The sequence below is a fragment of the Heterocephalus glaber genome, unplaced genomic scaffold (genome assembly GCF_053883595.1).
Source record: "Heterocephalus glaber isolate CG9 unplaced genomic scaffold, H.glaber_assembly_v1.0 deba00001729, whole genome shotgun sequence".
Lineage (NCBI taxonomy): Eukaryota > Metazoa > Chordata > Mammalia > Rodentia > Bathyergidae > Heterocephalus > Heterocephalus glaber.
Genome location: NW_028258440.1, coordinates 11,123,097 through 11,137,457, shown reverse-complemented (window position 1 = coordinate 11,137,457; position 14,361 = coordinate 11,123,097). Strand labels below are relative to the sequence as shown.

The window sequence follows — 14,361 nt, the reverse complement described above, 5'->3', positions numbered from 1 at the left end:
CCGTCATACCTACATTACCAACAACGCCTCTTAAGTGGTCTCTGCCTCTAGCACTGTTTTGCTCCACTCCATTCTCTGCACAATAGCTATAATTATATTTTAAAATGCATTTCCCCGCTTAATGTTATAACAGGTTCCCCATTTCCACTGGCTAAAACAAAGACTCTATCATGCAGATACGGTCCTTCACCATTTCAAACCCACTTACCTCTCGAGCTTTATCTTTCACCACTTCTCCAAATTATTTTCACTATAATGTCCTTTTGGTACAAGTGTATATGTTAGCTGTGTCTGCTGAACACTTACTATGCATATTCAAAGAAGATACAATGTACTGTACATCCCAAACCAAAAGAGATGAGGTAGTTTTCATGTTGGTAGTTATGGTTGGAAAGTGTCATGTGGAAAGAAGCCCTTCTCATGGTGATGAGGATCATATGTTTGCTCTATTTAGACAAAGAATTCTCTTTTCAGCATAACTTTTCTACACAGAAACATAAATTGTTTAGAGTTGGTGATCTCACTACTGTCTTATTTTAAGTTAAAAATATCCCATGAGTGAATTATATGTATGCATCTTTTCTCTCCCCCTCCCCCATATAAATATATTCACACCCTTCCTCATGGCCATAAATAATGTTCTTTTTATTTATCTTCTCCAGGATTTTGAATCATGAAAGGTTAGACTGTTCTAGAACTTGACAATCTGATCCCCTCAAATCTATTAAGAATTATTTGTTAATTTTGTCTGTTTTTCTGGCCTTCCAAGTCACAATTTTATTTTTATAATTGACTCCATTTGGCAATTTCCTAAGTTTCTGGGGTGAGGAAGAGGCACAAACAGGAGAGGTCCCAACTAGGCACATCTTTAATGTTTCATAGAGTACTCATGGCGGGTGAGGTGGGAGGAGATATTAGAGCTAGTAACTAAGGCAACATTTCTGGGTGATGTGTTCATTTAATTTTTCTTGTTATCCTAGGCTTCAGGTGCAATGACAAATGAAGCAACAGGAATATCCTACCAATAGTTGCCTACACAGCAGCAGCCCTAAATTCCTTGCTAACAGATCCTTGACTTTGGTTCAGGAATCAGGTAGTAATATGCTCAAGGAAGATGACTCAGTTACAAGTTGTCTCAATCCATTATGAAAAAACCATGTCCCCTTTGCTAGTGACTAGCAAGGGCATGGGCATGTGATTCAGTTCTGGCCAATGTGACACAAGAAGGAAATCTCCTGACATCTTTGCTTACGTTTGGGCATTTCACTATATGAGATAATTAAGCCTTATTTTAAAAACAACTTTCAGATAAGTGTTTTTTACTTGCAGCCAAAACCATCCCTTCTGGTACACTAATGAATCATAAAACTTTCAACATCTTTTCTAATTCCTTTGAAAAGATTTTATAATAACCTACTTCCTTAGAGTCACCTATTTGTGGAATGTTGGAGCATGGAAGTCCTTTCAAGGATTGACTAGTATATTTCCTTTATTTTACATACCAACCTCTGTGTCTGAAGACTAGAAAAACATCTATTGAGTTTTGAGATATAAAGTATGCCCTATAATCTCTCTAATGTCTAATACTGATTTTGTAGAATGGTTCTAAAATCAGAATTTTGGACTCAGATGAGAGCTACACTAATAGTTTTTGATTTTATTCTCATTGGATGAAAGTTTTGCTAAATAAATGTAAAATAGACCTTGGAGATATTACCTTTACTTAAGAAAACATGACATCCTAGGTATAGCTCCTTATATACACACGCAGATCCAGTCATACTCACATATTCATTAGAAAGATTTCTAGAGACCTTTTGTAGTAGTCAATACTTTTTCAAAATTTGAGTTGTTTCATTTTAAAATAATAAAATTACATATTTTAAAAATATTCAATAAATAAGATTGATCTCACCCTCTAATTGATTCAACTTTGGGAGCCCTTAATTGTTATGTCAACATTTCACTAGCATCACTCCTATCCTAGCTTACCATTTCTCCCAGCAAAGTTTCTCTGAGAAGGAAAAAAGTAACTTACATAAAGAGAAACTTCTACTATCTCACATTATAACAGATACACCAGGCTTCCTTTCTACCTAATTTTTGTAGGAGAAAATTGTTATCCATTTCCATGATGCCAAATGGTGATAACACTTGAAAACCAGCTGTGCCTACCTGAGTGATGTCCATTCCTGAGTCACAGCTCAGTGGCTGTGTGGAAGTCAGACCGTTTGAGCCGATTACAGTTGTGATCACAGCATTCTCATCAATTTTCCGAATCATAGTCCCATCCACAAAGTAAATGAATCCATGCCTATCAACTGTGATGCCTGTTGGGAGAGAACAAATGAGCATTAGTAGTCTAGTGGGCCACATTTGCACTAAGATCAGTATTTTGAAAGAAACCATATAAATGAAAAGGCATTTTAAAGACATATGCATTCAATTTTTCTCAGCAGAGACAGGAGAGTAATAGGAGAGGATTTTGGGGACACACATTTACTTCTTTGTGTTTTGAAAAGAAATGACAAAAAGTGGCATACAGAGATAAAGCCTGGTGTAATAATCCTGTCTTATCCATTTTTACAGTTCTACCCCCTTGATATTTGCTTATCTCCACAAATAGAAAAAAAAGCCCTCTTGTGATAAGTATATGTACCAATTTCCTACAATGAATGTATTTGTTATGTTTTACACATATTTATAAAATTTATTACAAAAATCAGATAAATGGGAAAAACAGGGTAAGTAGCATATGTTACATTACTTTTAGGGTGCAGATACAAAGGCTACTGCTTATTTTTATGGCTGCATTAGGAAATTGACTGGTAATGTATTAGAGTTATGTTCACCAATTCACATCGGTTAATAGGAAGTTTGTAATAATTCTGATAAACTGAGATGAGTGCTTCTGTCTGTATTATCTATTAAGAAGGAGGTTGGAGAGCAAAATTATGACATTACATGGAATGATTAAGGTTCTAGAAAAATAAAAGCCAGTAAACTTTTCACAGTAGTTTTTACACACTGTGTTAATTACATCCTGGTTTCTTGGAAAGCATATCATAATAGTAATTAAAAGGTTTGGGTTCTAATACTGAATACACCACTTATAACTGATATATGACTTTGATTGAGTTATTTCCAAATTTCAGCTTCCTCTTTGATAAAGTAGGGAAAAGATGATCTACCTTATCTGTCTAAGGTTACCAACTAACTGTTCAGGTTTGCCAGGACTGATGCAAGGGTTTGTTTTAAAACCTTGGAAGTCCTTGACAAATGGGGATGCATTGCTTACTATACACTTAGATTGTTGCACAATAGAAAATAATATATAAAAAAGCTTCAGACAACTATAAAGAACATATGACTCAAGTTCCATTCCCCTTGGTGCTTTTGACAGTGTTCTCAAAAATAACCACATAGCACTTCAGTAGTCACCCTTATCTGAGGGGCCTATGTTCCAGGACCCCAAGCAGATTCCTAAAATCATGGATGGTATTGAACCATATATATATATACGTATATATATACATATATATACATATATATACGTATATATACATATATATACGTATATATATACGTATATATATACATATATATACGTATATATATATAGTGTCTTTTCCTATACATACATACTGTGATAAAGTTTAATTCATAGATTAGGCACAATAAAGAGATTAACCATAATAATTGATAGACTAGAACAATTATGAAAGTATACCACAATAAAAGATATGTGAATGTAGTCTCTCAAAATATCTAATCGTACTGTACTCACTCTTCTCATGATGATGTGAGATGATGCAGTGCCTATGTATTGAGATAAAGTGAATTATGTATGAATTATGACAGCATTAGGCTATTACACAAAGATTACTTAAACACAAGCATTGTGATACTTTAACATTTGATCTGGTGACTGAGATGAGTAACACAGGACCAATGGGCAGGTAACAATACAGTGTGGAAAAGCTGGACTGAGGACTGATTCCATCCCAGTGGGATGGAACAGGATGATATGAGATTTTAACACGCTACTCAGAGTGACAGGCAATTTAAAATTTCTGAATTGTTAATATTGCATTTTTATTTTATAGTTTTGGACCATGGCTGGTCATGGATAACTTAAACTGTGGAAAGTAAAACTGCAGATAAGTAGCTTACAATTTAGTCTTCTTTCGACTCCCCATAATTCAGACCTGGTGAAATTCACTAAGCATATGTTAAAGTTAGAATCTTCCATGCCAACAAGCATATTCTTTTAATACAATACAACATACACACACAAGCTAATTTTCCTGGCAAACTGTGAACTCTTCTAAAGATAATTTATAAAGCCAACTTAATAAACTGCTTTTAGATGAACTAACTCATTGGCAGGAGGTTAATATTAAAACTTGGCTCTAGCATATACTTTGATTAATCTAGGTGTTTCTTATGAAGTATTAATCCTTAACATCTATAAACCTCACAGATTCATTTTAACTTTTGAATACTTCGAAAGTTGTCTATGTTTCCATGAAATTTCCAAGGAAACTAGCATATCCAAACAAGAGAATTCTATGTCAACACATTTCCTTTATCATTTATAAAAACACAAGGACCTTTAAGGAGGTTTATAAGCAGACTTTAAAGATTGAGGCGAGTAAAATGATGAAGATATGTGAAAATTTATTTCCTCTCCAGAACATTCCAATTGAAGATAAACCAAGGAGAATCTATGCTTTTTATTTTAGTGTGTGTGTGTGTGTGTGTGTGTGTGTGTGTTTCAAAATCAGTTTCTTAACTGCCTAAAATTTGGTCTGGTTTGAGGTAAGCCTAGGATTTAGGACCATCTTCTATGACTTCCATATTAAATATAATTGAATGTAAAATATAAAATTTGGCTGTCATAAGAGGATGGACTGAAAGATCAAGACACAATCCTGGGAAGATGTGCTCCAAGTGTATGAAATCATGAATCACTTACCAAATATATATTGAACGTCACTGTCCTAGGCCCTTTGGTGACCAATGGAATTCTGGATATACAGAAACTAAGATGCAGAGGACTACTTTGAAACTCTAGGTTAAGGATATTAAAGATAAACAGAAGTATTGCTCTTACTAGGAAGTAAATATAAAATATATTTTAAATATAGAGAATATGATCCTTTTAAAACTTGAGCGGGTTCAGAAAAAGGTATAGAGATCCTTAACTGATTTATTTGGGGGATACGTGTCAGCTTTCTGTAGTATAGCAAAATATCTGAAATAAGCAACTTAAAAAGAGGAAAGGTTTATTTTGGTTCATAGTTTAGGAGCTTTCCATCTATGGTGAATTGGTCCCATTGCTTTTGGCCAGTAGTCCCATTGCTTTTGGTACATTATGGAAGGAACATGTTGTGAAGGAAATTCTTATCTCATGGCCAGAAGTGAAAAAGAGGAGGAAGGGGCAAAGTTCCAGTGTCCCTTTCAATAGCAGCACCTCAATGAACAGAAAATCTCCTACTAGCCTCCACTCAAAGTTTCCACTACCTCCAAATGTGACCATGTTGGGGACAGAACCTTTACCAGCTGGATCTTTGCAGACATTTCATATCCTAACTGGAGCAGGAAATCTGCATCTTTATGCTGACAACAGGGAAGGGTAATTCTATTCCTTAACTACCACACTTCTTAGCCCCATCAGAGTGTGATGTTTGGGTTGAGCCAGAGAGGGAAACCTTAGATTTTACATTGTTTTCTACTTTTAATTTTTGTGAAATTCCAAACATTTTGAATTTGTCTCTTTCTGGGTTCATGTCAGTTGAGCTCCATGGTTGAGTGCTCTTTGAAATAAGTCTAGGCTTATTAAATACTCACTACTGTATTTTCCCTTCATGGCATATTCTGCTGATAGTTTATAGAATATTCCCTTTTCATATATTTGTGAAGGGAACTTCTTTTTATCATGGTCCAAGCTTCAAACATTTTTTTCTTGAGACTCTTTAATTAAATTTGATTGAGCTACACTTATGCTTGGTGTCAAAAAGGGCTTTGAGGGAACTGTTTGATAGGTGCTTTATAAATGCACCCAGGCATATTTTATATGTACATACTTTCCTTTCATTTTCTTTCCCTTACCAGCAAGCCAGGTAACCAATCAACCAACAAGCAAGCAAACGAATTCGCCAACTAGTTTTACAAACTCTTCACTGGTGAGGCATAACGGGTACTTACTTCTCACTAGGGGTAGAAATCACATTGGAAAGCTAGGCAGGAAAAGGAGAATTAGTTTTGTCCACCATTTGGGGAGGTTTTTCCTCCCACAATGAGCACTGTCATGACCCAGGGATAGTGATGATGTAGTATGATGTATTATTGCCTGTTAGACTGAGTGGGAATATTTTGACACATATCCAGTATATTTTAAATATTGTTCTTCAGAGATGGAGAAGTGAGTGATTGTAGATCGCACAAAGCCATCTGAGGCTAGCAGGATCTGAAGATTCATTTTAGTTTCATGTCTTGCTATTGTGGTACCCACACCTCTGAACCTTAGTACCGAATATTGCAGGCATAATTTGAACAATTGATGTGCTTACTGACAGTGTTTTCATTAGCACTCAAAATACAACTGAAGGCATAGACTTTGGATTAAAAAGACACTTCTAGGCTTTAAAATTTTAACCATTATTCATTTTCAAGCAGGCAACTATCTATCTATCTATCTATCTATCTATCTATCTATCTATCTATCATCTATCTGCATCTGATAGTACTACAAGTTTGGACAGTGATGCCAGTGGGTGGGGTGGCAGTGGAAGGACAACAGAGAATGGCTTGAGTGCCCATACTCACCCACCTCTATCAAATAAAACATTAGGCTCAGAGGCCCCCCATACAGCATGTTTAGCTTGGAGTACGTTTCTACGTTTGTGGGAAAATAAATAAATCTTTGTAAATTTGTGCACATAATGAAAGCACTGACAGACCATAACCTGGAAGTGTGAATGGTGCAGTCTCCATTCATCAGCATTAAGCCCTAACAAGCTCCTTCTATGGAAGGACCTGCTCATAAATAAAGTGCACCTTGTAAAAAATTATTCACAATCTTATGCAAAATAGGGCCTGTTATATAACATCTGAGCTGCAGTTCTTTTCTCTGTGAAGCCTCTCTCTGTATGAAATGGCTGCAAATTACAGGCAAAATGATTTGGCTTCTTCCCTTGTCTTATTATTCTCCAATGAATAAATACTATAATTCTTAAGAAGACAATTGCCTAAAGCTGGGGAAGCCTGGATGGTTACTAATAAATTTATCACCTGTCGGGGAAGAGGATGCTGCTGATCAATATTGAAGGAACAGAGGCATGCTGATGTAAGCACTGGGAATCCAGATGTGGAGCTTAATAGCCTGGAAATAGTAGCTAAAATCCCAAATTAGATAACAGCAAAGATCAGAGTTTTTGGCTGTGCACAATGCCAATTTCAAATGTTGGCAGAGGCATCTTTATACTTAATTTTTAAAAATTACAGCTGTTGAGACCACCTACATTTTTATTATTATTATATGAAAAATGAAGCTTCTTTCAGAATATAAGCTTTGGAAAGTAGTCATAAAATGTTCTTCATCTATAGCCCTGGCAGCCAGAAAACTGAAATACTGGATTTTTTCCCTGCCACAATCTGCTCTTTAGTTTTATGAGACAGAGATAAATGGTTAAAACCAACTTCTAGGGAATGTTCTAAGCTCAATATTGTGTCAGCTCAATCTCCACTACTGAGAGTGCTGAATTGTGCTACTGACATTAGCTAGTTGATCTTAAAATGTCCTTTAAGTTAAAGACAGATAAAAATATTCTGCTTTGTTCATGTGCAGTACTGTACTCTGAAAATTGGTATCATATGTATGGTATATATGGAAACTTGCCAATAGCCAGAAAAGTCTTTTCTATAAATGATCTGACTACTGTCCACTAAGTTACCCACTGAGATCAGAAAGGGCCGAATTACTTCTGCACAATAAGCCTGCTAACTTCTATTGCTAGGTAGCCATTAAATGGAACTTCTAGAACTTGGAAGGCTTTCAGATATCTGTGTGTCACTAGGTGTTGGAAGGAGGCAGAGTTTAATGAACAGCTGAGATGATTTCACTGTGTGGTTAATAATGAGATCAAAATTTCTCCAATAGGAGACACTAATAAGCTCAATGCACTATTGCATGACTAGTGAATAGTTGAGTCATTCAATCAGATATTTAATAAAAAAATCATAGTGTATTATAAACAGTAAAGGTCAATTTCCAAAGAACTTAAATACAAATTTAAAATGACAAACATTCAATCTAATATTCTGACTGCAATGCCCTCTTTCTTTAATGACTCAAAATGTCCTTTAAAAGGCTTCAGAATCATGAGGAACAATAGATTCATTGGCTAGTTAACCAAGAATTCTTACTGACAGAAAGACAATCAAGGCCAATTATTTTGTTTTTTAGCATTTTGTCTTCTCTTCTACTCTCAAAGCTTTACACTTCAGCTTTGGTACAAGGCAAAGTGACTGCTTTCCTACCTCCAGCAACACTGTATTTTTAAAAGCTTACTGAAGCTGTTTCCTCCCTTATGTAGTAATCAATTCAGGATTTTATACCTACTATGTGTAAGTCACCTGTAGACACTGGGAGTACAGGACAGTGTTAAACAGATACGACATTGCCCTTGAAGCGCTCAAAAACTAGTGGAGGAGATGAACAAATAACCAGGCAATTACAATGTCATTAGATAAGCATTAGTTTGCAGCAAATTCAGAATGTCTTGGGAGCAACCTTGGGAGCTGCACTAGGGACATTAAGGTTACAAATGATTTCTGAGTTGAGTGAAATGTAAATTGAAATCTAAAGAGCCACACCAAATTCCTGATGTATCTAGTTTAAATCCAGACAAACATTGCTGAAAATCCATAAAGGATGGCTAATATTACAAAATTATAATTATTTCCATTTACTGAGAGTGCTATGATATTTCAGGTACTGTACTGAATTTTTTACATATAGTTTTGCACTTAAACCTTATAACAGCCTTGTGGAGTAGGTGTTAATGCCATGTCTAGATGAGAAAATGGAGATGTAGAGAAGTCGAGTGGCTAACTGTGGGTTACATACATAGAAAATGCTAGATTTAGCTCATGTGTGTCTGGGTTCAATGGCCATTCTCTTAACGACTACACTATTTAACTTAATCGAGGCTGTCAATTGCTTTACCACAAGGGTGGGGTACAGACTGCTTTAAGAGGCTCAGAAGCACCATTCAATTATCTGTAAAATGTCTCTTGTAGTGGTACCGTCATAGGGAGAGGGTCTATAATTTTTGTTAGATTTTCAAGAGGATTCATGACCCGTCTTAAAATATTAATAATCTTGGTATGTCTGTAGATCACTTAGACCTCTCCAGACTTATTCTTCAAAGATATTCTGTAGCTGCAGCCCACACAAAACTGATGAGTTTGGGGAACATACTCAGAGGTTTTACATGGTCAGGAGTTTGATAATTTGGCTTTTATCATATGAGCCACTATCTTAACAGTAGGGTCAGAAACTCATATATCTTTAGGAGCCTGGCAGAGACATAAATGTACAGGTTAAAGCAAGTATAGACTATATAGGTTTTAGGGGAAACAAAGAGATTGTTTCTCACCTAAAAGCATTTAACTAAAAAGAGACACACAGTGTCAGCCAAATGAATTCTATCCTTGAAATGGGATTGATCTTCGAGTTGCCAGTTTACAATCCTTGCTAGCAGATAATTAACAGAGATACATTAGCAGTAAAGACATTGCTGTAACCAGAGAAGATCCATGAACTTACAATAAATTTAAATAACCAATTTAGTACTGCCATTAAAAGATATATTTTGGTACAAGTGCTATGAAACCAAAGATAACCAAAACTAATTGTGATTCTCATCATTGGAAAATGAAGTACTTGAATAACTGATGATGATATAATACTTTTTAAGAACATACCCCATTTTTGTTCCCACCAAAATACAAACTCATAATTTGTTACAAGTTCATTAAATTTAGTCAAATAAAATCAGAAAAGTAGATGTCCTAGTTGAATTCAAATTTGCTCTTGTTCTGGCTCCTTTTCCTTTTTCTTTTGGGAAACTATTTCATTTTTAATATGGCAAAGACAATACTGTGTGTTTGGCTATATGTTTCTTTCTGAGAATAGAGCTAGAGTACACTTCCCAGGCTTCTCAATAATGAAATGTTGGCAGAGTGAAGCATGCCACCTCTAGGATTTTTAAAAAAATCTACTGACTTCCCCCATAAACCACCCCTTCTCTGTAGGCTGGTTGGATGCAGAGCATCCAGTGGAGGGTTTGAAGGCCTAAAGTGTTCAGGATCCACGAGATAGAAGGAGATTGGTTCCCTAAGTCACTGTTCAGAGCAGATTCCTTCCCATTCCTGAAAACACACACTGGACTAGACTAGGAAGTGAATTACTATTTTGTTAAGCCACTGGGATATGTATGTTTGCATAGTTGTTAGTTTGGCTTGACAATTACATTCTCCAACTGAAATCACATTTATTTCCTATGTTTTTCACAAGATATTTCTCTTTAATTCATCTTAAAATCGACACCAAATTGTACAAATTAGGTAGGTATGTGTGAAAAACTAATTGCAGTTGTTACACTTTAGGGAAAACAAATCTCTTTCAAAGTATGTGTGTGACCAAGAGGTTTTGATAAAAAAGAAAACTAAGGAGAATAGTTTGTCCTGAGTACTCAGTAAAAGTAAGACATGATGAAATAAGTGCTTACTATTCACAAAAGTGGGCTAACCGAAAAATTAAAATTTCTTTGGGATAATTATTTGCATGTAGGGCCAATTCAAACACAGTGCAGAAAGCCCATTTAAAATTCTCCCAGCATCTATACATCTCTACTAATGAAGCTAATGTGAGAAGAGAAGTTCACTGAGTCAGGAGTGATAGACAGTCATTTGTAGAAAGTAAGGCAAGGTAATAAGCACAGTGTGAATGCTGCATTTCAACTGTTTAAATGGAAGTTCAAGAGACATGTAGGAGAACTGATTTGGACTCAGTCAGTAATAAATGAATACAGTAATAACACACGCACAAATATGACAGCTCAGTGAAAGCAGAAAATAGTCTAATCAGTTCCATGAGACAAACAACTCTTTGTGTTATTCTTTTTCCACACTCTGACTTGCAAGTTTGATAACCTGTGTGCAGAAGAAGGTTATACTGGAACGTACTGAAAAAGCTGGATACCTGGTTCAGAGGAACTGGTGGCTTCCTTGACCTCACCTCGTCTGAGCTTAGGCTTTCCAACGACATTTCCCTACCTATCATTTTTCTCTAAATTCAGTCACCCAGATAACTTCACGAGAGATATGAAGGTGAGGAAAGAGTCTGGTCACAGAAGTTGGAAGATCAGGTTGTAAGACTGTGACTTGAACAAATTTACATCACCTCCCAGAGCTCAGCTTCTTGCTATTGTTTAATGGTGAGAATAAAAGCTGAGCTGCCCCTGTCAGTGGATTACTGTAAAGGCCAAATAAAAGAGCAGCTGTTCTGTGAAATCTTGCCAAAAAGGTTAACACAAGGGATGTTATGTTTATTTATGTTTTTGATTAACAGTTTTGTGATATCATGCTGTGTATATGTTACATGATTACCTGCTTCACTATGGCTTGACTTAGACGGCCGGAACCCTGTGTGAAATTCTGTCAGCAAAAGGCTTACACATGATCCTGTATTGTTTCCTCAGTCAACATGGTTTATGCAGCTCTGAAGCATACCACTCACTTTGTTATCACCATAGACTTGCCTGCATCCTTCCCTGTATCTAGAATGCCCTTTCAGTTTTTTTCTATATTCAAATCTTGCTCATCTTTCAAGGTGCAGAAGTCTAGCTGCAAGAATTACAATATAAAAATTGACTCAAATACTTGCAAATATCTGATGGGGATGTTTCCTTGTAAATTATATCAATTCCAATGGCAGAAATCTTCTGATTGTATTAGAAGAAATATGTAATATAAATCCAAGTGAGTAGGAATGTGGCATAATATGACATGAGGTTGCTAATTTAAAGCCTGGACCGAAATAAGAACACAGAATGTTTTTGACTGGACTCAACAACACATTTTTTTATATGGAGTTAGGACCATTTTAACAAATCCACTTTATGACCACCCTACCCTCACAGGAAGGACTAAGTCATTTATTTCCCATTTACAGATACTTCATTATTCTCCGCTGCCCTGTCTTCCTCTCCTTTGCCTTGTGCCTTGATTTATTATTCCTTTTGGAGTTCATTTAATGTATTAGGAATAGAGGTTAGAACCTAGTTCTCAGTTTTTCTTCACCTTTGTGTGTAGGCCCTTTACCAGATTCCTTCCCTCTTCTGCTCATTTCCTCTTTGCCTTTTTCTTCAAATACCAATCCTGTCTCCATTCTCTGAACCCTTGTAGTGTTTAAAGTTTATATCACAAAAGCTAATGTTGGATTATAGTTTTCCGTAGTGACTCCTCCCTTCTCTCCTCAACCAGATTATATACCACTCAAGGGCAGGCACCGTGTCTTTTTACTTCAGTTCTGATTTTTAAAATTTGCTGCATGAAATGCTTAGCAAAGCAGCAGAACTCACTGAACATTGTTATTTTTCTAACAAGATGTACTGGGACCATCCTGTGAATTTGACAGAGGAGCTAAAACTAGTGGGAGTCTTATGAATAGGAAAGTGAGGCTCCTGGCACTAGTGTCTTATTGATATCAGTTAAACATATTGAAAGTATTAAGATGATGACATCGCTGGATACCTGTCTGATAACTAGAAGGTTTTATGTAACAAGCGATGGCTGCAAGTGTTTGAGTATCACATTAGCACAGTTGGTGCATATAGGAGAACTGTAGATGTTTATAGAATAAATTACTAAGATCTTCCTTAGAAATAGAACGTTTTGAAAGTCAAAAAAGAGTAATTAGTAATAACCAGTCAGTCTTATAAAGGAGGCAAAACAAAACTGAACTGAGGCATGTTAAGATACTGCTATATACCATTTTTGAACTTCAATAATTCCTTAACTCAACACTTCAACATCTTCAGCATTTCCAGGGAACCAGAAAATATCAATTTATGGTCAGTTCAGAAGCCAGTGATTTTGGTCACTTGTTAATTAACTAGATTTTTAAAATTCAAATTGATTATTTGAATAAAGTGCTTTTGTTAAAACTAGACCAGACATATTTGGGAAATAAAATAATGCCCAGAATTATAAAAAAATAGAGTGGTAAATGTTGATGTGTGCTTTCTCAAAAATTTTAAGCTTAATGAACTAAAATCAGAAGATGTAAGAGTAGCTTTCTCCACTTCACTGTAGGAATGCCCCCAGCTTTACTACTCTTGGCAAAGGGAGAAAGCACCTTATGAATGACTCCAAGTCCAAAGCAGGGCTGGGGCAGTAGCTTTCCTGAAGTTCTGATTTGACTTTATTCAAGAAAACAGAGAAAGGATCATGGAAACCTGTGTAGTAGTCTTCGCACTCTATTCTCATGGGTTTGGGCTTGGGCAGGGACAAAGAGCTATCAATCCATCTTCCAAACTGAGAAATGTATTCTGCCCACTCAAAGAAATTCCCACTGCAATCAGCTTCCTTTTCTGAGTAAATAGTGGTAAAATGGGACACCTACCCACCTTCCTTAGTCTCAAAACCTATTACACAGTCTAATAACATTTTTGAAAAACCAAATGGAATCACTAGTAAATGAAACTTGAAGAAAAATAGAGCAAATAACACTGAGGATTTTTGGCTAGACTTTGATATTTGAGGCTTGAAGATAACCTCATATTTGAGTTATTAAGCCTATGATTCCTCAGGGAGAAACTTTAAATGGGCCAGAACTCATTCCTATGGAAACAGTGACTTTATTTAGCCAATCATAAAGCTGACTCATTATACTGTACTTGGACTCTTTCAGGAAGTTGACAATCAGCCATTTAAGGAACTGAGCATAGGGACACATACTCAAGGTGCTGGTGGACTCTGTTGCTAAAGGGAGAGCCTTAAATCCAATCCTCTCAGAAAATAAGAGTAATGTCAGTCACTGCAAGGGGCCTTAAAAACCCTATCCTAAGGCTACAGCCAGTGTGTGTTCTCATGTTAGTATTTGTGTTATACAGGTTGATAAATATTTTGACTATGATCTCTGTATTAAAGAAAGCCTTATTTAAGTAAAACAAAACAAAACTAAACTGAACTAATTACTTTTGAAATAGAATTGTCAGGTAAAATTTTTCAAGTTGCTTTGTAAATCCTTTTTCTTATTTAAAATGTTTCAAAATTATGAAATATTTC

At 35.8% G+C, this 14,361-nt stretch overlaps 1 protein-coding gene across 5 annotated transcripts in view; it reads right to left on the bottom strand.

The window, feature by feature from the left end:
* The window catches only part of Tenm1 (teneurin transmembrane protein 1), an 837,569-nt gene that overhangs the window by 66,777 nt on the left and 756,431 nt on the right, over positions 1 to 14,361 (bottom strand). For all 5 annotated transcript variants that reach the window (XM_087199780.1, XM_087199781.1, XM_087199782.1 and 2 more), the window contains one exon: positions 2,176 to 2,330. In XM_087199780.1, coding sequence (XP_087055906.1) covers positions 2,176 to 2,330 — 155 coding nt within the window. The remainder of the gene's footprint in view (positions 1 to 2,175; positions 2,331 to 14,361) is intronic.